At 53.0% G+C, this 24,154-nt stretch overlaps 1 protein-coding gene across 1 annotated transcript in view; it reads left to right on the plus strand.

Annotated features, from left to right (window-relative positions):
* LOC128821200 (zinc finger protein 208-like) overlaps positions 1 to 24,154 on the plus strand; it is a 1,118,338-nt gene that overhangs the window by 1,049,466 nt on the left and 44,718 nt on the right. Inside the window, exons 17-18 of the mRNA XM_054002161.1 lie at positions 15,389 to 15,969; positions 18,974 to 18,977. Of these exons, the coding sequence (XP_053858136.1) occupies positions 15,389 to 15,969; positions 18,974 to 18,977 (585 nt within the window). The remainder of the gene's footprint in view (positions 1 to 15,388; positions 15,970 to 18,973; positions 18,978 to 24,154) is intronic.

A 24,154-nucleotide genomic window follows, 5' to 3' on the forward strand; every position in this document is an offset into this window, starting at 1 on the left:
AGCAGCAGCAGGAGCAGCTCGAGCAGCAGCAGGAGCAGGATTCCGAGCAGGAGCAGGATTCTGAGCTGGATTCCGAGCAGGATTCTGAGCAGGATTCTGAGCAGGAGCAGGAGTCCGAGCAGCAGGATCATGTCAGCCCCTCCCTGGAAGTCTTTCCAGATGTTGTCCATGAGGTCTTCTCCGTCAGCCCCTACCATGGCATCATCGCTCCTGGCCAGAAGCAGACCTTTCACGTGCGGTTCTGCCCGCAGTGCACGGGGATGTTTAAGACCACCATGCTGTGCAGGTGGGAAACGTCTGCACACTTGCCAACTCACGCTACTGATGGGTATCACTGAATCACAGGGTGGGACAGGGTGGAAGGGACCACGGTAGGTGATCTGGTCCCACTTCCCTGCTCAAGCGGGGTCATCCCAGAGCACATGGCACAGGGTTGTGTCCAGAGGGCTCTGGAACAATTCCAGCGAGGGAGACTCCACACCCTCTCTGGGCAACTTCTCACCTGCACAGGAAAGGAATTCTTCCTCAGGTTCAGGTTCAGGAATTTCCTGTTCAGGTTCTGCCCATTGCCTCTTGTCCTGTTGCTGGGCATCAAGCCCAGCCTGGTTCATCCCCTAGCACCCTCCCTTCAGTCCCTCTGACTGGGATGGGGAGGTGGGCCTGGAGACAGGCAGCCCCAGAGATGGCAGAAACACCCACAGGAGCACAGAAAGATCATCATCTTTCATCATCATCTTTCATCCCGTGGTGGGGAGGCACTGGGAAAAGACACTGTATGAAACAGTAAGCTCCTGGGGGGGTTGCAAAATCTGGAACGAGAGATCCAGGGACCAGCCAGTCCCCAGCTCTGCTTCCTTTTGGGACAAGCAAGGCCTGCTTCTCCACATGTGCTGTAGTTGGTCCCCAGGCATTTGACTGCTCATGTTCCTGCCCTTGCACCTCTGCAGCCTCCATGCAGCGACTGCAGTTGTTTAATCTGCTGCTCGCTGCTTGCACAGAGACAGGATGCAACACTGCGAGCCCTGCAAGGAGACGGGAAAGCAGCTGGCTGGGAATGTTCCTCTGGCTAACACCAGTCCCTTTCTTCCTAGGATTCCTAACCTGAAGCCAGATCAGAAGATGGCGTGGGTGATGGTGAGAGGCAGAGCCTGGGAGCAGAAGAGTCTGGGTGAACCATTAGAGCAGACAGAGGAAGGCCAGGGACCCGAGAAGGAGGTGCTCTGGAGAGCAGCACCTGAGTGACAGCGTTTGTGTCAGCTCCAGCATCCGTCAGTGCCTGCTGCTGCTGCTGGTCTCCCACCCTTCACCAGAGACCTCTGCAGCTACCCTCCCAAGTTCCAGTGAACACCTCTGTCCTACCTTTTAGTTAGCTAAGTTAATTAACTACTTGTTGATTAGATTGATAAGTAATAGATAACTGTCAGTTAAGTGTTAATAAACAATTGTTAATAAATTGTTAATTGTCAGCTTGTCTTGGCTTGAAAGACAGGTGTCTGCCGGAGCTCTCTGGAATGGAGAATGTGGCCCCCTTCCCTCCAAATTACTGTAACTTTGAAATTAAGGGGCTTTCAGGCAAAGCTATGGGAAAAGGAGTAGCAGTTCTTTACCAGTGTGTACAACAAGGCAAACAAACAACAGCAACGACAAACAGAAGCAGATACCCAACCACAGCCTTCCCTCGGCTGCAGGCACTTTCCCTTTGGTGTAGTTCTAGTCACAGCCGGGCAGGGAAAGGAGGCAAATAATGAATAAAGCTAGAGAAACTTTAATTATTATTGAGGGGCTCAGAGAGGGACACAGCCCTCGAGGTGTGGCCTCACCTGTGCCCAGCACAGAAGGACAATCACTGCCCTGGTCCTGATGGCTACACTATTGCTGAGACCGGCCCGGTGCTATTGGCCTTCTTGCCCACCTGGGCACACCTGGGCTCAGGTTCAGCCCTTGTCAATCAGCTTCCCAGCTGATTAGTGCGGCCAAAGTGCACGACCCGGCTCTTGGTCCTGTTTAGCCTCATGCCAGTGGTGTCAGCCCATGGATCCAGCCTGTCCAGGGCCCTCTGCAGCCTTCCTGTCCTCCAGCAGCTCCGCCCTCTGACCCAGCTTGGCGACATCCAAAGGAGGACTTTGAGGCGCTGGAGCAAGTCCAGAGAAGAGAAAGGAAGTTGATTAAAGGTCTAGAGACTAAATCTGATGAGAAATGGCTGAGAGGACAAAGGGAGCTGGGGAGGGCTCAGTCTTGAGCAAAGGAGGCCCAGGGGGAACTGTCGCTACTGGACGCAAAATGAGTCCACAGAAGCTTGGTAAGTTCAAAAGAGAAAAAGAGCTAATTTTATTTCTGACTTTGCAATATATAGAATTCTAAAAGTGACAGTGGATTGGAGGATGAAATTGCTACTTCTCCAACCACACTGGTCAAACTAACAGTCCATCAAGTCTCTCCTCCCACAAAGAAGAATGCAAAATAATCATTATTTCCATGAACAGTGCCTGAGAACTCCAGTAGAAATATGTAAACATCAGAAGGCATAGAAAACTTTTAAAAGAACTCCAAAACTTTCAAAAGAACTATAAAGGAAAACTTAACACTTTTAAAAAATCAGGGCAATAGGGAACGTTGTCACTCTCTACACCAGCCTGGCAGTGTTGCTTTGTTCTTTTCTCTCTCCGACTTCCTTGTTTTCGCCCAGCTACTCTTTCCCGGGGCGCTGGCCAGGCGCTTCCGGGAGCAGCCGGAGAGAAGCAGCAATCACCTTTGTGGGTTCGTTTGATACGGACAGAGCTATTTAGAGAGCTCAATCATGACCGGGATAAAGAGACTCAAGAGATTGGACACTTGTGTGCAGTCCAAAGTAGGTTGTATTTGCTTGAACGCCGCACGTACAAGTGACAATGATTAGGGGTTGAGTTACAGGTTGTATAGGGGAAAATAAGAGATAAGGTGAAACCAATAGAACAATGCCCAGTATGAATACATTATAGGTAAAATCCAATGGGAATAGCTTCAGGGGGAAGGATGAATACACGTAAAAATACAGAATAGAAACTCCAGCTTTAGGTTTAGGAAACAGAAACTCCCATTTCAAATTCACAAAGCTTTTTTGCTCCATTTGCGTAGCTGTACACTACAACACTTTGTTACGTCACAGAGTCTTCTGTGACATCACAGTGCAGCTGTATGAGATCGCAGAGTGATATCCTAGGGTTGGCTCTGTGACATCACAAGGGGGTTTGTGACATCCCTGAGTGAGCTGTGACATCATAGGGGGCTGTGTGACATCACAGGGGATGTGTGAGGTCACTGGGGAGGTCACTACACCTCTGCCCCCCTCACAGTTCCCCCCAGAGAAGTCCAATGCTGCTCGTGCACAGCAGGGTCCCCTGTCCCACCCGGTCCTCCCACCCCTGGCACCGCAGCCTCCCCCAGAGGATGTTCAACGAGATCGACCCCAGAGCCTGACACGGGGATGGGGGGTCAGGGCTGTGAGGGGTGGGACAGGGGGACGAGGACCCCCAGCAGTGTCCCTGTGTCCCCCAGGGCCAGGGCTTCTCCACCCTGTTATGAATGAGGGTTTGAGAGCACTTAAAAAAATCCCTGGCATGGGATCAGTAAAAACCAGATTTAATATCATTCAACAGCACCACAGAATTCCTTGGTAAGAGTCACTCTGCTCCTGACTGGACACTTCAGGCACACCAAGGAAACAAAGCAACAAGAAAACCAAACAAAATCCAGGCAATCAAACCAGAAATGAGCCACGAACTGCCCCGGTGTCTGTGTGTCCATGTTTGTCTATATGTGTCTCTGGGTCTGTGTGTGTGTGTGTGTGTGTGCCTAAAGGACAGTGAGGGCAAGGATAAAAGGAATATGGCCTAAAAGCGAAAAAGAACTCAACAGGACTTGACTGATACCTTAGACTTCAGCGTTTAGCAAAAGAACAGCACGTAACAGTATTTAACCTTACTTATAACCTATTCAACTTAGCTTATAACTTATTTAAAACGTAACAAATTAGCAGAAGAACAACTCTCAGCAGCATTTAACTTAGCTTACAGCTTGTGACTTAACCTTACTTACAGGCCTGACTGACTCAACTATCCAAGGCACTCAAACCCCTCAGAGAGCAGCATTTCTGCCACATTTCCCCAGCACATGCACTCGTGTGTGCACACAGACACAAAGAGTCAGTGCAAGGCACCTGAGAGAAATTCCCCTGAGGGCAGGGAAATGCTCCCTGCCGAGGCTGTGGCATCTCCCCAGCGGGCAAAGGGTTGAGCCTGGAGGAGTGGGGGGATCGGCCCAGGCTCCGTCGTTGTTGGGGGATCCCCCGAGTGCAGCAAACGGGAGAGTTCCCGGATCGGAGACGCCCCAACCAGAGGGAGGTGGCTGGCCCAGGAGAGCTCCAAGGGGCTCCTTTTGGAGCGCAGTTTGTAGGGCCCCAAGAGAGGGGCTTCAGTCCCAGCAATGCTTCATCCTGGCTGCACTTGGCATCAACAGCTTTCTTTGGCAGTGTGAGAACAGGGATGTTGTGCCACTGAGGGAACAAAAACAGTTCCCAGGGCTGCTCCTAAAGAAACCAGGAGCTCGTAGGGCAGCAGCAGAGCTGGAGCAGATTGTGTTTGTGATGAGCTCCAGAGGAGCTGAGCCCAGGGGCTGTTGGCCAAGGCTGAGGCCCAAGGAGCATTTTCAGCTGGCAGGGCGGGCTGAGAAGGGGTGGGGGAAATGCAGCAGCACAGGGCCCATGGAAGCAATGGACCATTGTGACGTTGTAGGGCCTTGTGGGACCCTGGAATCATTGTAACACTGTGGGGCCTCATGGAATCATGGAGACCACTGTGACATTGCTGGACCTCATGGAACCAAGGGACTGTACTGACTCTGTGTGGCTCCATGGAATGTAAGGATCATTGTGACACTGTGAGGCCCCGTTGTGACACTGTGGCACCACATGGAACCGTGGAGACCATTATGACACATTGGGGTGTCATGGAAGCAAGGGGCCATTGTGACACAAGGGTCACCTCTCATCTGTCCCCAAACCCCTGGCGAAGGCTCCGTGCTTTCCTTCCCATGGAAAAGAGCTGTCCTTCTTGGCCAGGTGCCCATGGCCAAATTTGGGTTCCACCTCCAATAACCCCTATTGTGACAGACTGGAGGAGAGTGTTGGCTTGAATCATTTTGTGTGGTGGGGAGGAAGGGGCAGGTCCAGCCTTGCCCTGCCCTGGTACCCCAGCCCTGCCCTGCCCTGGAACCCCAATGCCTCCAGAGCCTCTATCCCAGCCCAGCAGTGTCTGCCACTCCCTGGCACAGCACAGGCAATGCTCCACAGCCACCTCTGGAGCCCCCAGCCAAGCTCCTGAGTGACCAAATGACCCCAAGCCCCAGCTGGGGGAAGGGCCCAGGAACAACAAGGGGTATTCAAGGCTGACCACAAGGCAAGCACACATCTTGACCCTACCTCCTCTTGGAATTTCCATCTCGCTGGAATCCAGTAGCTGGTAGCTCTGTCTGTGCTTCTCCATATCTTATTTGTCTTCCTCTCTTTCTGTGTCTTCTTCGAATTCTCTCCTTTTGCAAATTTTGATTAACTTAAAATTGAACGGGCTTAGAGTTTGTGAAGTTGAATGGGCCAAGTTAATACTCTGAGAATTGTTTTTTGTTGATTGAATGTCATATTAAACCATTTCCCGAAGTTTCACTAATGTTCTCAAGTTGCCACTAAAGGCTGTTTGGTTTGTTTTGAGTTCCTGAGAATCTCTTGTTGGTATTTCTGCAGGACATCCAACTCAGAGGACACAAATAATTGTAACTCCTTTTACATGTTTTCTTGAGAAAATTGTTTGGGGGATGGCAGTCAGGGCTTGTCTGTCCTGCTTGGCACACCACAGGCAGGGCTTTCACAGCCACATTCCACACTCCATTTCCCAGCTGTTGGTGCCCTTGGTGCCTCTGAGTTCTGCTTGCCCAGCCCCAGGGACGCTCTCCTTGTCTGCCCATTCCCCCAGGCTCTCTGGGCAGGAATGGCCTCAGAGGGAGCTGCTGACATCCTCAGCAACTTGGAGGCTGCTGCTGAATTTTCCTGCTCCAGAGCCTTGAAGTGTATTCAAACTGAATACATCATGTTTAAAAAGACAGTGAGACAACATGTTTTAGGTCCTGTTTAGGTTTTTTCCCCTGTTAATACATGGCTATGTGCAATCTCCAATTGACACTGAATCCAAGTACCTCCTCATGCAGTTGAAATAGATATGAAAATCAAGACCCCTGATGGATGACAATGAATCAGACTCTGTCCCTAATCCCACCCCAGCAATTCCCCCATCCAAGCCCTGGCACTCAGAGTAGCCTTGTGCAAATCTGAGCTCCCTGCAGCCCAGGCTGCACCTGCCGGTTTCAGCTCCTTGGCTCCAACTCCCACCTGCTTTCCTTGGAGAAGGAGCAGCCCGAGACACAGAGGGATGTTCATTTCTTGTCAGCCAACAAAGCCAAGGGGAGGCACAGCTCCACCAAATGCAAAAGTCCTTCTTCTGCCTGGCTCTGCCCTGCCCCTGATCCCCACAGCCTATCCTGTTTCCTTTATCCCTCCAGTGCCAGGGAATTTGTGGGACAAGGGAGCTCTGCTCTGGCTGTGGAGGGAGGTCCAAGTGCAGCCACTGGAGTGGCAACCACAACTCATCAGGTTTGTGTCCTTTGAGGGCCCAGGAACTGCTGAGACTCAGAGGCACAGAAAGCTTTCTCTTCATGGCCAACAGCAAAAATGTGGACATATTTAAATGTAATACACATCAAAACCCTTCCCTCAGCTCCTTGTGACATTCCAGCAGCATCTGACATGTCCCTCATCCACAAGGCATTGCCATACAGGAAGGATTTTAGTCAAAGTCATAAAAAGAGGTGATATAAAAGATAATACTACAAATAAGAGCCTGAGTAAGGAGTTATTTAAACTTCTGAAAGACTGGGAAACTCCCTGATGCTCAAAGAATGAAGCCAGTCAAGGGAGATGCACTGGAATGAGCAGAGACCAGCTGCAGGAGGAAATCTGGGAGCAAGGGAAGGTCATAGATGCAGCTGCTGTAAATGAAGAGATGTCCTTAGACATGGCCATGTAACCAGGAGAGCCGGAAACACCTGAAGGAAGAGGGTTATGAAATATCAGACTGAATGTTGGTGGCATCGGTAGAGGGGAAGATCAGTATTTCTTATCCTGCCATCAGTAGACGAAAACAGTAGGGCCAGAAAATTCCTGTTCCTGGTGGGAAAACTCTGCCATTTCTTCAAAGTACTCAAGTGACCCAGATAATAAAGATGTGCTTATCTCTTATGAAACTAACAGGTATTAAATCCTCTGCCCCTTTCCAGGTAGACACCTGTTGCCACAGGCCCCCAGCTGGGGAATAATTAGCATTGACTCCATGATTGCAGAAGGCTGATCAATTGCTTTATTATATCATCTTATACTGTATTATACTGTACTTCTTAGAAAACTCAGCAACCCTTACAGCCAGTCCGATACAGCTGGGACCTAACTGGTCAATCCATCCAAACACCACCCAGTGTCCAATTACAAAATCACCCTTTGGTAAACAAATCTCCATGACACATTCCACATGTGCACAACAGCAGGTGCAACAAGTGGAGATGAGAATTGTTTCTCATTCTTTTCTCTGATCTTCTCCCAGCCTTCCACAGGAAAATGCCTGGGAAAGTCTGTGCCTGCTCTCTGTGGCCAGAGAGCTGCTGCCACAAGCAGCGCAGTGGCAGCCCCAACATTCCCCTCTTTGTTACACCGCAGGGGTGGCAGCCCCAAATGTTCTCCCGTCTTTGACCCCACAAGGATGGAAGCTCAAACATTCCCCTCTCTATGACATCACAGCCATGACAGCCCCAGCGTTCCCCTGACTGTGGAACCAGAGCAGTGTCAGCCTCAACATTTTCCTTTCTGTGACACCATAGATGTGGCAGCCCCAAGTGCCCCTCTCTGTGACACCACAGCATTGGAAGACCCAGCGTCCCCTGTCTGTGACACCGCAGCTTTGGCAGCCACAACATTCCCCTCTCTATGACTCCACGGTAGAGGCAGCCCCAGTATCCTCCTCTCTATGACATCACAGCATTGGCAGCCCCAACGTTCTCCTCTGTATGACAACAGAGCAGTGGCAACCCCAGCATTCCCATGTGTGTGATACCGCTGTGAGACAGCCCCAACATTCCCCTCTCTGTGACACCACAGCCCTGGCAGCTGCTGAGTTCCCCTGTCTGTGACACCACAGCTGTGGCAACCCCAACCTTCCCCTCTCTGTGACACCACAGCTGTGGCAGCAGCACTAGATCAGAAGCAGCAGCCGTGGAACAACAGGGGAGCAGGGGAGGAGCAGAGAAGGAGCAGTGGAACAGTGGTGGATGAGCAGTGTTGGAGCAGCAGTGGAGCAGTGGTGGAGGAGCAGAGCAAGGGTGCTGAAACAGCACAACACAGCTTTTGATCAGCAGTGGAGTGAGCATGGAAAAGGTGGAGCAGTGGTGGAACAGGAACTACAGCCATGGAATAGAGGTGGCACAGGCCCCGCAGCTCTGGAGCTGTGGGACACAGAGCGGCTCCGAGCGCTGCAGGAGCCGGCCCCGCACAACAGAGCGATCCCTTCAGGCTGACCCAGCGCGGGGGGCAGAGGCAGGAATTGCTGCTGGGCTGTGGAAGGTGTGGATCGAGTGCATTGAAGGATGACCCAGGGGTTTGACCCTGCTCATTGTGGCTGCTTTTGTGCTGCCAGGACGGTTCCAGTTCGTCTGAAGTCATGAACTTAGAAGGAACTTGGGACAAAAGTTTTCAATCTGCCTTCTTTACTGCTGGGAAACACATCCAGGGTGAAGTTTCATGATTTCTGATTTGGAACCAAAGTGGGTCAGTTATTGGCCTGTGGTTTTGTTCCAATCCAGGCACAATTTCCAAATTACTGCACTTTAGCGTAAGAAACGAGGAATGTGCCTCACCCTTGCGATGCTGACAATGGGTGAAGAGCTTTTTGTTGTTCTAGTGCTAAAAAAGCAATTGCAATTCTTTTCCCTCCTTCCCCTTTTCTTCCTCTCTCTGGCAATGAGCCTTCAACTCTTCCTGCAGGTCTGCTTCCCATAATCTGCTCTGGACTTGGAATGTGCCAAATGAACAGAGGGAAGACAGAGACTAATGGACCATAAAAACTTCAAGCTTTCTCCTTGTAGCCTCTGAAGTTCAAGGACTTGGAAACTTCTGCTTTTTCAACTGTTCACCACATGCCACTCCTCTAACTTCTGCCCGGCCATAAAACCGTCCAATGTCACTGTTTGGGAATTGCCAAATTTTTCAGGAGTACCACAGTCAAAGGTTTGGGTTCTGAAGCCTGTGGGAGCCTTGCCTGAGTCACAGAGAATCCCAGTGTCCCTGGGTTTTTTTCCCAGGAGTATCCAGATATTTGTCCCAGGTTCCAAGAAGGAAAAAAGAAGTGGAGAAGTGGTTCCCGAGACATGTCCATGGCTGCAATTCCTGTTTGACATAAGTGAAATTAGTGAAAGGCTCCTGCTTCTCTCTTTCCACAGGGACACTGTGGATGCATCTGGGATCTCTGGTGACCCAGCTGGGAAAACATTTCAGGCCACTGCCTTGACTGTTTGCTCTGGAACTTGCCCAAAGAGCCGCAGTGCCCATGGGCAGAGATTTTCCTCTGGAATGTTGCTGCTTTGTGCTCCATGGATGAGAGAGCAGAGTGTCCCCGTGGGGGATTCTTGACTAGATGGACAAGTGCTATGATGTCATTGATGTGCTGACATCATCTTGAAAAGGAATTGTGCAAGACTCCGCAGTGTCCTAATTGGGAACTTTGGCTGAGGCTTTGGCTGAACTTTGGGCGAGGCTTCCTTGGAGATCAGTGCCAGTCAGGGGGATGGAACTGGATGGCAATGGACCCCGTGCTGACAGCCCCAGGAGAACGAGCTGGACATTCACAGAGGCTCCCAGTGTGGGCAGATTGGCCCCCCAGCTTTGGGGACCCCATGGGAATGTCCCTGCTTCCCTCAGGGCTCTGTCTCAGTTTTGCAGAATCTGTTCCTATGGCTGTGCAGCCTTTCAGGAAGGATGTGTTTTCCCTGTCATTTCCAGCCACTGTCCCAGTCACAGGGAGTCAGCCTCTTGCTGCTCCAAGGAAAGGTGCTGGTGGCACAGCCCATGTGTCCCCCCCAGTTCTGTCTGCAGCACTGGCAGCTTGGACATGAGGAGGTTGCATGGGGAACCTCCCTGTGCTGAGGAAGCTCAGGTACAGATCCTGGAAGGAAGCCCAAAGGCCCCAAAGCATTTCTGCAGGAGAACTCCTGCTCCAGTGTCTGTGAGGCAGAGCAGAAGGGCTGCTCAGACTTTCCACCCTGCTCTAGGCAATTCTGCTTGGCAGGAACAAACCCCACAGATCCCTTCCCTGAGCAGCAAGAGGCCCTATGTCCATCCCAGCATCCAAAAGGGACAGTCAGGGCCCCTGGCACAGGTGGGATCAGTGGGCTGGCACAGCAGCCCCAAGGCAGTATCAAGGATGTGTCTCTGGTGGACACTGATGCACTGTGCTTGGAAACCCCCATTCCAAAGGGGCAGAATCCATCCATCTTTCTGGAGGGATGACAGGATGCCACAGACTGTCTGTGCTGGAGACCTAGGAAGGTCTCACTGGGAAGGAGTGGCCAAATCACCCTCGTGGGACCGGCACTGAGTCTCCATTCATCCTTGGCAGGGATGTCCAGGACCCATTCAGGAGCCCGTGGGCTTTTGTCAGTGATGCCTTGAGGATGGAGAAGGTTCAAGAGCTGTTTGTCTTGCCCGGGACACCCCAGGATCCTTCCCTTGTGGGGTTGCTGTTGGGTCCAAGAACAGCAGGTGGCCAGTGGGGCCGGGACAGGGCAGAAATGACAACATCGCATCCCCTGGGACTCCCCGGTTCCCTTCCAAGAGCTGATCTGCACCCAGAGAGAAAAGCATTGCTCAAGAAGTCTCACTCACCCTTGAATACTCCCACCTGACCAGGGCAAAAGCCTAATGGAGAGTGGAAGATGATCCTGGGCCTTGAAAAGCATCTGCTGAGGGCACAGCAGCACTGAAAGAACTGATGCACAGAAGGGCTCTCAGGAGAGCAGAGTGAGAAAGAGAAATGGGTGTCCAGAGCAGCAGAGCAACAGGCACTGGGATGGGGCCGTGTGGGACAGCCTGTGCTGGCCGATGCCATGTGGCCTGGTGAGGCTGGAAGGCATCCAGAGCACCTTGCTCTGACAACCCTTGGCTCTGGCCAAGCTGCAAACCAAGTGCCTCCTTGCCAAAAAAGAAAAAAGACCAGGGGCTGGAAGGAAAACTGATCCCAAGATGAGTCACCAGCCTGATAAGGATAACAACAGCTGGGAAACACCAACCGACAGAGGGAGGGGCAGCTGCAGGGCCATTATCTCAGAACCCTCAGTGCATGGCTATCAGCTGGGACAATTCACACCTTCCCAGGGGCATTCAAGCACTTACTAGATGGCCAGGAGATACAATCAGCAATCAAGCAATGAGTGCAGGACTGCTTCTGATGCCTGGAATCAAGAAGGCAGAGAAGAACAGCAAGCCAAGAGAAGAGAAAAATGGGGAGCCAGGGAAAAGGACCAGGAAGACCTTTTCTAAAGTGCTTGAAAAGAAGAGCACTTAAGAAAAGTAAGTTGAGTGCCATTTTTCTTATAGCTACCCTTTTAACTCCTTTTAAAATATAAGAACCAAACCTTTTAACAGCATATTATTAACTATTTTGCAACAGTTTCTACTCTATTTTTGACTGTCCAGAGGGAAAACTCTTCTCCTATAAAGAACAGAAAGAAAAAGAGCTGTGCAGCACATCCTGCGTAGGAGCTGGTCCTGGTGTCCCAGAGGGAATTGTGCATGGCTTTGGGGACAGCGGTGCAGATGGAGCCCAGGTGGCTGAGGGCCAGGTTGAGCAGGAAGAAGAACATGGGCGTGTGCAGGTGGTGGCCGCAGGCTGCGGCGCTGATGATGAGGCCGTTGCCCAGGAGGGCAGCCAGGGAGATGGCCAGGGAGAGGCAGAAGTGCAGGAGCTGCAGCTGCCACGTGTCTGCCAGTGCCAGCAGGAGGAAGTGGCTGATGGAGCTGCTGTTGGACATTTGCGCTGTCTTGGCATGGGCATCTGTAAAAAAAGTAATCCTGGACTAGTTGGGTTTCAGAGGACTTTGAATATCCCAGCACAGCTTGGGGGTGTGAAAAATGCCAATCACTTCTTTTAAAATTTATTAAAGTTTAATAAAAATAAAATGGTTATAAAAATAATAATACAAGTATAGTAATAAAAGTTAGACAATTAGAGTTAGGACAATTTATGAGACAAGAACAGCAAGGAGTTACAGCCCGGGCTGGGTACCTCTCTCTGGACAAAAACGAGCCAGAAAAAGGACCCCATTAAAAGAGAATTTACTCCTTTAGAGGGGTAACCTGTTGCATATACAAAACACTTCATGATTTTGCATGTATTTTATTTAAAACAAGAAATTCATATGGTACTTGTCAACAAGTTTCTGTTAATCCCCAGGTGCCTTCGAGTCTAAGTCAGGCTTGAAGAACTTTGTTTCTGTTGATAAGGAAAACCATAAATTCCTCTTCTCTGGAAAATGTAGGGGTTTCTGTAATTGTTATCTCTGTGTGAAGAATTCCTTGATTATCTTCTCCTTTTCTAATAAAAAGAAGATCTCACACACATAGTTTCTATTTTAACTACTAATGCTTAATTTTGATTACAAAACTACATTTACTATATTATTAAAATGTTAATACAGCATAACTTTCAGCATAATACATATAGTAAATAAGTGCGTAGAGGTATATAATATGGATTTTTCACAGGGGCACATTTCCCCCACTGCCTGCCCAGGACTCTGCTGCCTGGAGCTGTCCCTGCCAGCAGCTGCTTCCCTGTGCCCTGGGCTGGGCCCTGCCTGAGCTGCCAGAGCCCAGCCCAGCCCTGGGGGCTCAGCTCTGCCCTACAGAGCCCTCCCAGCTCAGGCACTGCCCAGGGGCAGCCCTGGCTCTGCAGGCTCTGATGGCAACGTCAGAGCAACCCTGAGCAGGCTGGAAAAGCAACACAGATGCTTCCTCTAAAGGCCACTGTGCTGATTTCTGTCACTGCCTGCTTTATTCAGATCTGAGAGAAAACTTGTTTATTTTTCTTCACCTGAACTGAGACGAATATCTCTGTGCATTTTCTCATCCAGGCATCCCAGAGCAGTAGATTAAAAAAGAAGGATTTTCCCTTTTATGCAGCCCCTGCCTTGCTGTTCTCCCTGTAGAATCTACTTGGAAATGTTCTGCAGTTCAATGCCGTGCTGGGAGCAGTCCTGAACAATGCAGCATCCTCAGCACAGAAGGAGAACACTTCCAAGCCTTACCAGCTGTCTCCTTGCAGCCAGATCTTGTCCCCCAGTGCTGTGAGAAGCACCCAGGGCTGGCTGAGAGCTGTCCCTGGCAGGCAGCAGAGGCCCTGGCCCAGCACAGCGCCCTGGGCTGCAGGACCCTGCTCTGCAGGACAGCCCTGGGCACCCCTGGCCTCAGAGAATGGACTCACAGAGTCTGTGGGCATTGGGATGTTCCAGCCTTAGGAGAACACTGCAGGAGCTGCAGCTGCATTGTCCTGCAGCCAGAGGTTCCTGTGTCAAGGGCTGGCAGTGATTGTGCCCCAGGCACTTGTCAGCACCTTCCCAGCCCTGACTGATTGAAGCTCTCTGTGCCTCTGGGCTGTGCCTGGGCTGGCTGCAGGCAGTGGCCCAGCCCTGCTGGGCTGTGCACAGGAGCTGCCAAGCCACACAAAGCCTTGGGCTGCTCCAGGCTGCTCCTGGGGGACGTCTTGCACCACAGCCCTGCCCTGGGAGAGAAATTCCTTTCTCCTGCTCTCCAGTCTGGGCCTCCCCAGCTGCCCTTGGGGCCATTATTTCCTTCTCATGCTTATCTCCTCTAGGAAGAAAAGCTCCACCATCTCTGAAACCACCCTTCAGCCCCTCCCAGGCTACTCCTGTTCTCTCCTCAGTCTCCATGCCACTGAGCCCAGAGCCCGCAGCCTCTGCCTGCTGGTTGTGTGATGAGGCCTCCAAACCCCATCTTGGGAGATTTTTGGGTCCTCTCCAAGGTCTGTGAAAATGGAAAAGTAGTGGTCCAAGGTATTTTCTGCCAAATCTTGCAGTGGCAGAACAAGGGTCAATATCTCTAAATTACATGATGTAGCTGGGGGTGTGTAATCAATTCCCATCTCTTAGAAGTGATACAGTTATCTTCTGTTAATTGACCAGTTTTCTTTATCTCTTCCAGAACCAATCTTTCCTGCAGGAAATATCTTCTCTTAATGGGCCATTGAATGTCCCTGCAGGACTGAGAAAAATGACATCATCCCATTGTGAGATGCTCCGCCCAGGGGGAGGGGCCAAGCATTCCTGCCTGTTTATAATCTCGGACTTTGAAGGCCATCGGCATCTTTTCCCACTGCATTCTCAGTGGAGCAGCTTTTCTTCTCCACTGGATTCCCAGAGGAAGATTCCCAACAACACCACCACTGGACCCTCAGAGGAAAACTTCAGCCTTCTACAGGATCATTGCTTCAGCACAACCACACCTGTCATACTGCAGGAGGACTGCAGCCCCCATTTCATGGGACTGCTGCCAGCATCCTGACCCACAGGGTGCCTAGTCCTATTCTGACTCAGTCAGTGGTTTTTATTTTGTGCTATCGCATTTGTGTTTTTCTAGGAAAGAACTGTTATTCCTATGCCCATATTTTCCCCTGAGAAACCCTTAATTTCAAAATCATCATTATTTGCAGGGAAGGGGTTTCCATTTTCTATTTCAAGAGAGGATCCTGTCTTCCTTAGCAGACACCTGTCTTTTCAAACCGTGACAATGCCCCAGGACACCCAGGCAGGTGAGGAGGAAGTCACTGCCCCTTTCCCCCCCTCTCCTGCTCCATCTCCCAGCCCAGCATTGCCCCCGGCTGCAGGACAACCCCGCTGCCAGCGCCGACCGCCCGGGGATGCACTGGGGGCATCTCCTTCCCCTTCCCTCTGGCATGGAGGCAAATCCCATCCTGTCCTTGTTCTTCCTCCCCCAGACAAGGAGCTGAAGATGGAGACCAGGGAGGACAAATCCCCGCAGCAGAGCCTCATGGAAGAGGCCGTTTCGAGTGGTTCCACAGTGCTGGAATCCAATGGGGAGGAAAAGCCCCAGAGATCCCACAGGAGGAGCGGCTCCAAACCCAACCCAGGGTGCTCTGAGGAGGAGAGACCCAGTCTGTGCCAGGAAAGTGGACAAAGCTTCAGCCAGATGTCGGAGCTGGTGGTGAATGAGCAGCTTCGTGATGGGGAGAAGCCCTACAAGTGCTTGGAGTGTGGGAAGAGCTTCAGCCAGAGCAGCACCCTGATCCGCCACCAGATGATCCACACTGGGGAATGGCCCTCCAAGTGTGGGGAATGTGGGAAGGGCTTCAGGTGCAGCTCTGAGCTCATCACCCACCAACGCACCCACACCGGGGAGAGGCCCTACGAGTGTCCTGAGTGTCAGAAGGGGTTTCGGATCAGCTCCCATCTGATCCTGCACCAGCGGATTCACACAGATGAGAGGCCCTTCCGCTGCCCTGACTGCGGGAAGGGCTTCAAGCAAAACTCACACCTTGTCACCCACCAACGCATCCACACCAGGGAGAGGCCCTACGAGTGCTCTGAGTGTCAGAAGAGGTTTCACACCAGCTCCCATCTCCTTCTGCATGAGCGGATTCACACAGATGAGAGGCCCTTCCGCTGCCCTGACTGTGGGAAGGGCTTCAAGCAAAACTCCCACCTCATCAGCCACCGCCGCATCCACACTGGGGAGAAGCCCTACGAGTGTCCCCAGTGTGGGAAGAGCTTCTCCAGGAACTCTCACTTGACCGAACACCAACGGAGGCACCAGTAAGGGAAGGCCTGCAAATGGCCTGACTGCAGGAAGAGCTTTGTGCACTGCTCCTGCTTCATCCCCCATTGGAGGACCAACGTTGGGAAGAGCCCTGGTGACCCATGTTCCCTGTGATCCATGCTGGGAAGAAACCTGTCTCTTTTCCTGCCTCTGGCAATGACATGATGTGGGCTCAAAGAACATGAGGGTCTGGCCGTGGTGCTGTCATAACATTCACTCCCACCTCAGGTCATTGCCAGGGGCAGGAAAGGGACTCTCTCTCTCTCTCCTGAGGAGGAGGGTGTCCTTTCCAGGTAGGAGGGAATAGGTGGCTGGGAAGAGACAGTTGGTGGTGGTGTAGTTTTCTTATCTCTTCTGTGTTCAATATTGTTTGTGTTCCTATTTCTTCCTTATGTGGTTGCTGTTCCCAATAAATTGTTCTTATCCCAGCCGGGGATCTTTGCCTTTTGTGCTTTCCATGGGAGGCGGGAGGGCAGCGAGTAGCAGAGCGGTTTTAGCAGGAGCAGGAAATTGGGGAATCCCATTCCTAAACCCTGGCTGGTGGAGACTGAGCATCCCAGCTGGTGCCAGCCCTGGTGGCCATGGCAGCAGCCTTGGGAGCGGGTCCCTGGCTGGGAGCTGTGGGAACCTCTTCACTCTGGTGCCCAGGGACAGGACTGGAGGGAACGGCTGCAACTGAGTCGGGGCAGGCTTAGGTTGGATCTCAGGAAAAGGTTTTTCCCCAGAGGCTGCTGGGACATTGACCAGGCTCGCCAGGGAAGGGTCACAGCTCCAGGGCTCTCTGCGCTCCAGCAGCGTTTGGACACCACTGCCAGGCCCAGGCTGGCATTGTTGGGGTGTCCTGTGCAGGGCCAGCAGCTGGACTCGAGGATCCTGATGGAAAACCCAGGATGGCTGGGACTAGGGGTCCCGGGTGTTTTCGGTGTTGAGGAAAGCAGGGGCTGGGTGCTGGGAAAGGCAGGAATAGGGGTCCAGGGGGTCTGTGGGCGAAGGAAAAGGGGGCTCTGGGGGCTGAGAGAGGCGGGATGGCCGGGAAGGGGGTGCAGGGGTTGTTGGTGCCGGATAAGGGGGTGCAGGGTGGAACCCACGCCGGGAATGGGGGTGCGGGGGGATGGCGGCGCCCAGGAATGGGGGTTCAGGGGCCCCTCGGTGCTCCGGAACGGGCGATCAAAGAGTCCCGGTGCCGGGGGTCCCTCTCACCTCTCGCTGCCCCCCCCGGAGCCCCAGGAGCGCCCCCAGCCCCAGCGCTGGAGCCATCGCTCTGCTCCGCTGCGGCCCCGCCCCCAGAGCCGCCTCCGGCCCCGCCATTGGCGCCGCTCTTTGCTGCCCGCCAATGGCAGCCCGAGGCTGCAATGACGTCACCGGGCACCGGGCAGATCCCGGCGGCGCAGGGCGGGAAAGGCCGAAGCAAAAGTGCCCGAGGGAGCGAGGGGGGAGGGGACGGGGGAATTCCAGAGAATTCCCCGGGATCCCCTCCTGGCATCCCCCGGCAGCTCCTCGGCCGCTCCCTGCGGGACCCCCGGGCCGGGCTGGGCTCAGCTGCCGGGCCCTGCGCTCCAAGCCTGCCTGGAACCCGCCGGCTTCGGCCCGAAGCGGGGCAAGCCCCGCCATCCGCGGATCCATTTTTTCCTGCGGCTGCGGCTCCCAGCCCCGGCGGAGCAGGAGCGGGCGCTGGGACTGCGATCCCTGGCTGGCGATTCCCTTCTGTGCCTCTCGCTCTTCTCTCCCTTTCCTTGGGGCCATCACAGATCGCAGAGCGGCTGCAGAGCCCCGTGCCCAGGCCGGGTTTCCCAGCAAAGGGAGGCCTGGGGGTGAGGTGCCCCGGGCTGACCGGGAATGGGGGTCCGGGGGTGGCCGGAGTCAGGGAAACGGGGGATCCAGGGGCTGCCAGAGGAGGAGAGCCGGCAAAGGGAGTGCAGGGGATGTCAGGGCAGGATAAGGGGGTACAGGGTGTCCTGGAAGTGGGGAAGGAGCTGCGGGGGGGTCCCGCAGGACCCCAGGAATGGGGATTCCAACGGGGTCCCAGGGGGGCTCCCCGAAGCCGCTCCCAGAGGGGAGCAGGAGCTGGGGCAGGACTCTGGGGAGAGAAAAGGGGGTGACCCCGGCATGGGGGGACATGGGGGAGTCAGACGCGCTCCCAGGGGGGACACGACCCCCGGACCCTCCTCCCCTTCTCCCGCAGGGGAAGCTGAGCCCCAGCCCAGCAGACGAAGCCCAACACGAAGCCCCCGAGCCCCAGCAGCATCTTGGGGGGCGTCCGGCTGCAGCTCCGGGGGTGGGAGGGGCAGGATCTGGGAAACGGCAGCGGCTGCCGGGAGGGACCGGCGTGGACTGGGACAGGCTGGGATGGAGTGGGACACCGGGATACAGCGGGACACACCGCACCCAGGACTGGGACCCACAGGGAGCAGGATCAGAGCACACTGGGACCCAGCAGGACCAGAACTGGGGCAACAGGGATCATAGTGGCACCAACCGGGATTGACTGGGAGTGGCTGAGAGTGACTGGGATCATACTGTTGGAAACTGGAACCTTACTGGGCTGAGTGGATGTGACTGGGAATGACTAGGAGTATGCTGAGGTCATCTGGGATGTACTGGGAGTGTCTGTAACTGTACTGGGAGTGACTGGGAACACACTGAGAGCAACTGGGAGTGACTGAGTCTACGCTGGGGGCAACTGGGATTGATTGGGACCATACTGGGGAAGACTGGGATCATAGTGGGCTCATACTGGGATCATACTTGGAGTGACTGGGTCTATGCTAGGGGCCACTGAGAGCAACTGGAATCATACTGGGAGTGACCAGGATGATACTGGGAACATAGTGAGTGGAACTGAAAGTGGCTGGGAGTGACCTGAGGGGAACTGGGGGAACTGGCTGAGCTGGGGCTCAGGGCTGTTCTCCCCCAGGGCTGCCCCAGGTCCTGCTGCCACCCCCAGCCCACAGAGCCGAGGGACAGGGCACAGCCGAGGGACAGGGCACAGCTGAGGGACAGGGGCGTCTCAGTGCCGGCCGGGCAAAGGGGTAAAAGGACGTCTCGGTTCTCAGGAATGGGAGTGCAGGGGGGTCTCAGGGTCACAGAAATGGGGGGGCAGGGACGTGGAGAGGTAGAAGGGAGTTGTAGGGAGTTGTGGAAGAGGGGACAGTGGGAGCCACGCCGCTCCGGCGCCTCCTGAACTCGCAGCACCCTCCCGTCCCCTCCTGTCAGGGAGTAGTGCAGAGCCAGAAGGTCCCCCCTGAGCCTCCTTTTTTCCAGGCTGAGGCCCTTTCCCAGCTCCCTCAGCCCCTCCTGGTGTTCCAGCCAGGGTAGAATACTAGTGCTACCCCAAGAGCAATGGATAGGCCTGCCAGGGGTGCCTTTATCACCACATTTGAAGCTTTCCTAAATATTTAGAGAAAAACTCTTCAGAAAGCACCAAAGTCAAGTCAGTAGCTCAAGTGAGGATCGCCTTTGAAAATCGCTGCGGCTCGGCCCGGCCCCGCCCGGCCCCGCCTGGCCCCGACGATCGGGTGCCGTGGGTGCCTGGTAACCGCGAACGCGGCGGCGGCGGCGGCTGTGACGTGCGGGGCTGCTGTGCTGCGGAACAGCTCAGTGGCCACAGACCGCGCTCCTGGCTGCTTGTGCCAGCCTGGGCTCGTGCAGGCGGCTACACTCGCCATTCACAAGCGAATTGTTCGCAGAGCATTGGTCTCTGCAAGGGATTCCTCAAAACGCAGAGCATTGGTCTCTGCACAGGATTCCTGAACACGCAGAGCATTTGTCTCTGCAAAGGATTCCTGAACACGCAGAGCATTGGTCTCTTCAAAGGATTCCTGAACACGCAGAGCATTGGTCTCTGCAAAGGATTCCTCAAAACGCAGAGCATTGGTCTCTGCACAGGATTCCTGAACACGCAGAGTATTTGTCTCTGCAAAGGAGTCCTGAACACGCAGAGCATTGGTCTCTGCACAGGAGTCCTGAGAGCTTGGTCTCTTCTAACTATTATTAATGTTCAGATTTTTAGCTCCTGGTTTCAGTAGGATCCATCTCTGAATTGCACAACATAGCCATATAGTTCAAGTAAAGCCCAACTAGAGGCCTGACAATACTAGCTACTTACACCAAACAAGCATTTAGCTACTTTCAAATGCTATAAAATTTTTAGCACGAGTATATGCCTTGAATCTGCCACAAATTGGGTTCTGGATTTTGAGAGTTCCATTGTTGCTCCTTCCAGTTTCATTGAGGCTTTGTCGCTCATCTGGGATATCCTCCCTTCAAAATGGCTTCTGGATTCCCAAAAAAGACACCGACACCTTGTCCTTGGTCCAGGGAAATGCTGAAGTCTTTTCCTGTAAGTAGCCACTGGGGCTGTGTTAAGGCTGGAAACTCCCCTCGCGTCCCTCCTCTCCCTGCCCCTGTTGTCCAGCAGCGCTGTGAAGCTGCAGACCCCCTCCCCACCTCTTTGTGCCCTGCTCCTGTTGGTGGGGGCTGTCCTGGTGCAGTAGGGAACGCCGTGTGTTGCCTCAGGCTCTTGCCGGGCTGTGCCACCGGAGCCAAGTTAAAGCAATGTGCAGCTGAAGCCCGGAGCGTGTGTTCTCTCCCTTTCCCTTTGCCACAGCAATTCCTTCTGTCAGGCTGGGCACTCACCTGTGCTGCTCTCACCAACCTGCCCTTGGGCACCTGGGCATGTTGGTGGGGGGAAGCTCAAGCTCTGCCCAAAGCCTTGAGAGACACGGCTGGTCCCAGCTAGAAGAGGTTCCAAGCCAGCTGTTCTCTCTCATCTCCTGTGTGGGCGCAGATCCAGCCCTGCAGGCAGCGCTGGAGTCAGGGCCACAAAGGTCCCTTGGGGTCTGGAGCTCCCTGGACTGAAGATGCCCCACTGCTGAGGCTCTGTCAAGGAGATCCCTCTGTTTTCTTGTCTGGAGGGGCCTGTGAGCCCAGACCGAGAAAACAAATGCTGATGAACAGAGAGAAGGAAAACTTGGACACATTCCTGTGCACCTCACTCTTGCTACAACGTTCCTTTCTTGCCTCTCTTGGACTCACACAGCAGGGACATCTCCTTGCTGGGAGTTCTGAGTGTTGTGCAGGGATGGGGTTAGGGGAGTTCTGAGAGCTCCTCCCCACTCTCTGAAAAGGTCACTGCCTCAATCCAATGAAACTGAAGAGGAAACAAATGCCCAAAGAGCAGGTGGGAGTTCACAGGACAAACACTCTCTGTCATTCAGGATAATTTGAGCAAGTCTGGCCCTATCTAGATGGTACAGATCTTGGAAGCAAAAATAATGACCTTTCTTAAGTGATCTTCTTTTTCATCTACTTTTGAAAAGGTCTTCTTGGTCCTTTTTCCTGGCTCCCCATTTTTCTCTTCTCTTGGCTTGCTGTTCTTCTCTGCCTTCTTGATTCAAGGCATCAGAAGCAGTCCTGCACTGATTGCTTGATTGCTGATTTGTTGTATTGTGTTTTATTATGTTTGGTTATACTGTTGTTCTTGCCTATGTTCTAAGAATGGTTCGTCCCTGTTACTCCCCCATATCCCTTTGGTTCAACCCCTGTCACTCCTCCCTAAGCCTGCCCCTTGACTCAGCAGAACTGCTGAGTCATTCCTGTGTCCCCTCCCTGGTGCCCTGTCCATCACTCGGCACCCCATTCCCACCACCCAGAAACTTCCATCAGGGGCGTTGAGTGATTGGATCAGGACCAGGGACCCCTCCCCTACTTTCCCCTAATAGGTTGTTAATCCCATCCATCTTCTCGAAAGCCACACCCCAGTTTCACCCCATTGGTTGTTCTCCCCTTCCACTCCCCCCTTTATAAGTTGTTTCAGAGTCCCTCTTGGGGCTCTCGTTGGTTGGCTTCTGTTGAGTTTTGATGGAGCTCCTGGAATTTCTAATAAAACCCCGACGTTCGCCCCCAAAAAGAGTCAGCCTCATCCTTCAGTGGGTTAGCCGTCCGGTCACTCCTCTGGAGGCACTCCTGGAAAACCCTGCGAGGAACCGAAGGCAGTGATTTCCACCGTCGCCGTGTCACCTGGCCAGGTCACTCGAGCGGTTGCCGAGTGGACACGACGGCATGAAAGAGCTCGTGTAGGTCAGGCGCAACCTGCAGGCAGAGCTGTGAGCCCAGCAGTGACACTGCTGTGCCTCTGTCTTCATGCCTGTCACTCTGGTGTCTCTGTCACCTGGCAGCCGTTCCCTGCCAAAGGTGCTTTTGTGTGGAGGTTTGAACAGCGGTGCTGGGGCCCTGGCAAGTGCGATCTCAGTGCTGTGATCCAGACGCTTGTTCATACAGAAGGGTTTAGGACATGGCATGGAAGGGAGGAAGCCTTGCAGGAAAACAGAGGCTCTTTCCAACAGCATGCTGCCACCTCTTAGTGCTGTTCTTCTCCTGACTCAGTTAGAGAGGCAAAGGTAGAGGGCAGTTCTGAGCCAACTGATGTTTCTATACCAGGCCAGAGGTGCAGGAGCTTTTTGGGTGCAGCTGTTTCCTCATCTTCTTTTTGCTGCTTAGAGTCAGTTTAACACTTTGTCCTATTCTCAAACAGTGGGAATACAGAAACCTAAAGAGGAATGTCCTGAGTTCCCTAGCTCCATGTTCCTTAGAAGGGACTTAGGAATTATTTAACATCATTAAAATTTAGAGTAAAAATTATGGTGGCCTAGGGCAGTTCTCTGGATGACCCAAGTGACACAAGAGCTTAATGCCACTGAGATAGGTTTTGCAAAGTGCACTGGTGCCTTTAAAATGCGACATATTAGTAGAAGTTAGTGTTCATTTTAGGGTGGAATAGGTAAACTGATGCCCTTGAAGGGTTATAGGAAACGGTTTTTCTTCTGCCATGGGGATGGCACTAAATGTCCTGTGCTGAGCTAGTTTCTTCTCCTGCAGGATTATTCCCACCAGCTCGTCTGCATGACTGAAAGCGAAAGGATAGTTGTGCCAATTCGGGCCATTGGTGGCCGAGCTATCCTGAACTTCCCTGAGCAGCTGGACTTCTCGGCCTGTCCGGTCAAGTACAGCACCCAGAAGACTCTGCTGGTTCGCAATGTCGGTAACCGGGCAGCTCATTACCAGCTGAGCACCCAGAGGTGAGGATCTGTCCTTGTGCAAAACACCTTTGGGTGATAACAGGGCTGGGAAAGAGCAACAAAAGGAAGCAGAGCGTTGCAGCTGCTGCCCTCTCTTTGTGTTGCAGTCCTTTCTCCGTGGTTCCGACCACGGGAACTCTGGGCGCTGGCGACAGCATGCGGGTGACAGTGGGATTTCACCCGCTGACGACCGGTGACCATTCCGGGTGGCTGTGCTGCAACACCGGTGAGTGCTGGGCCCTGCACGGGGCACAGGACACTTCTCCACCATCGCTCCCTGTTGTCCCATCCCCCTCCATTCCCTCCAGAGGTCCCTCCCCTGTTCTAGCTTTACCCCAAAGAAAACAGAGTTTTCTGTTGTGTTAGCAACTGTTGTGTTGATAACTGTTTTCTGTTGTGTGATCAACTGTTCTGTTGTGTTTATCAAGCCCCTTGGTGTTTAGGAGCTTGATAAAGTGGATCCCCTCTAACAGGGCTAAGATTTTTGCACTCCTGTTTTGCTGGGAGTTGCTGAGTGGAGGAAGGAGGAACCCTGATTCTGCACGACCGTGAGGCTGTGCCTGGGTGAAGTTTTGTTTTATTCCTGGGCAGTGCTGTATGCGAGGTGTGAGGTTTCCATCAGACTCTCTCCAGTGCAATGTGTTTCTTGCACACCTCTGTCCCGTATGCTGCTTCTCCATTGGCTTGTTGCAGACCCTTTTTCTATGCTGCCCTTCCACATATATTTAGTTTCTGTCTAATAACATTTCCAGGCCCTCGAGTTCCTATTTGGTGACAAATCAAGACAAATTTTTCATCGTCCTCATTTCCCAGGCCGTTCAAGCTGTTGCAAACCTCTCACATCTATCTCGCATTTGATTTCTAGACTGAGGAATCCCATTCAGTGTTCATGTAGAAGCTACTCTGTTCTCATTAATCTTTCCTTTGTCCCTTTTTTATTTAATTTGCAATGCTCCAGCTTGGGTTTTGAGATCAGAACAATATAAAATATTTCACGACTAATGCAGCTGTGGGTTTGGACAGGGAGATGATGATGATGATTTTCACGGTGTTCATTTTGTAGTGGTTTGTCATATTGCAGAGCCAGGCTGGTTGTGTTTCCTCA

Source organism: Vidua macroura, chromosome 36 (genome assembly GCF_024509145.1).
Source record: "Vidua macroura isolate BioBank_ID:100142 chromosome 36, ASM2450914v1, whole genome shotgun sequence".
NCBI lineage: Eukaryota > Metazoa > Chordata > Aves > Passeriformes > Viduidae > Vidua > Vidua macroura.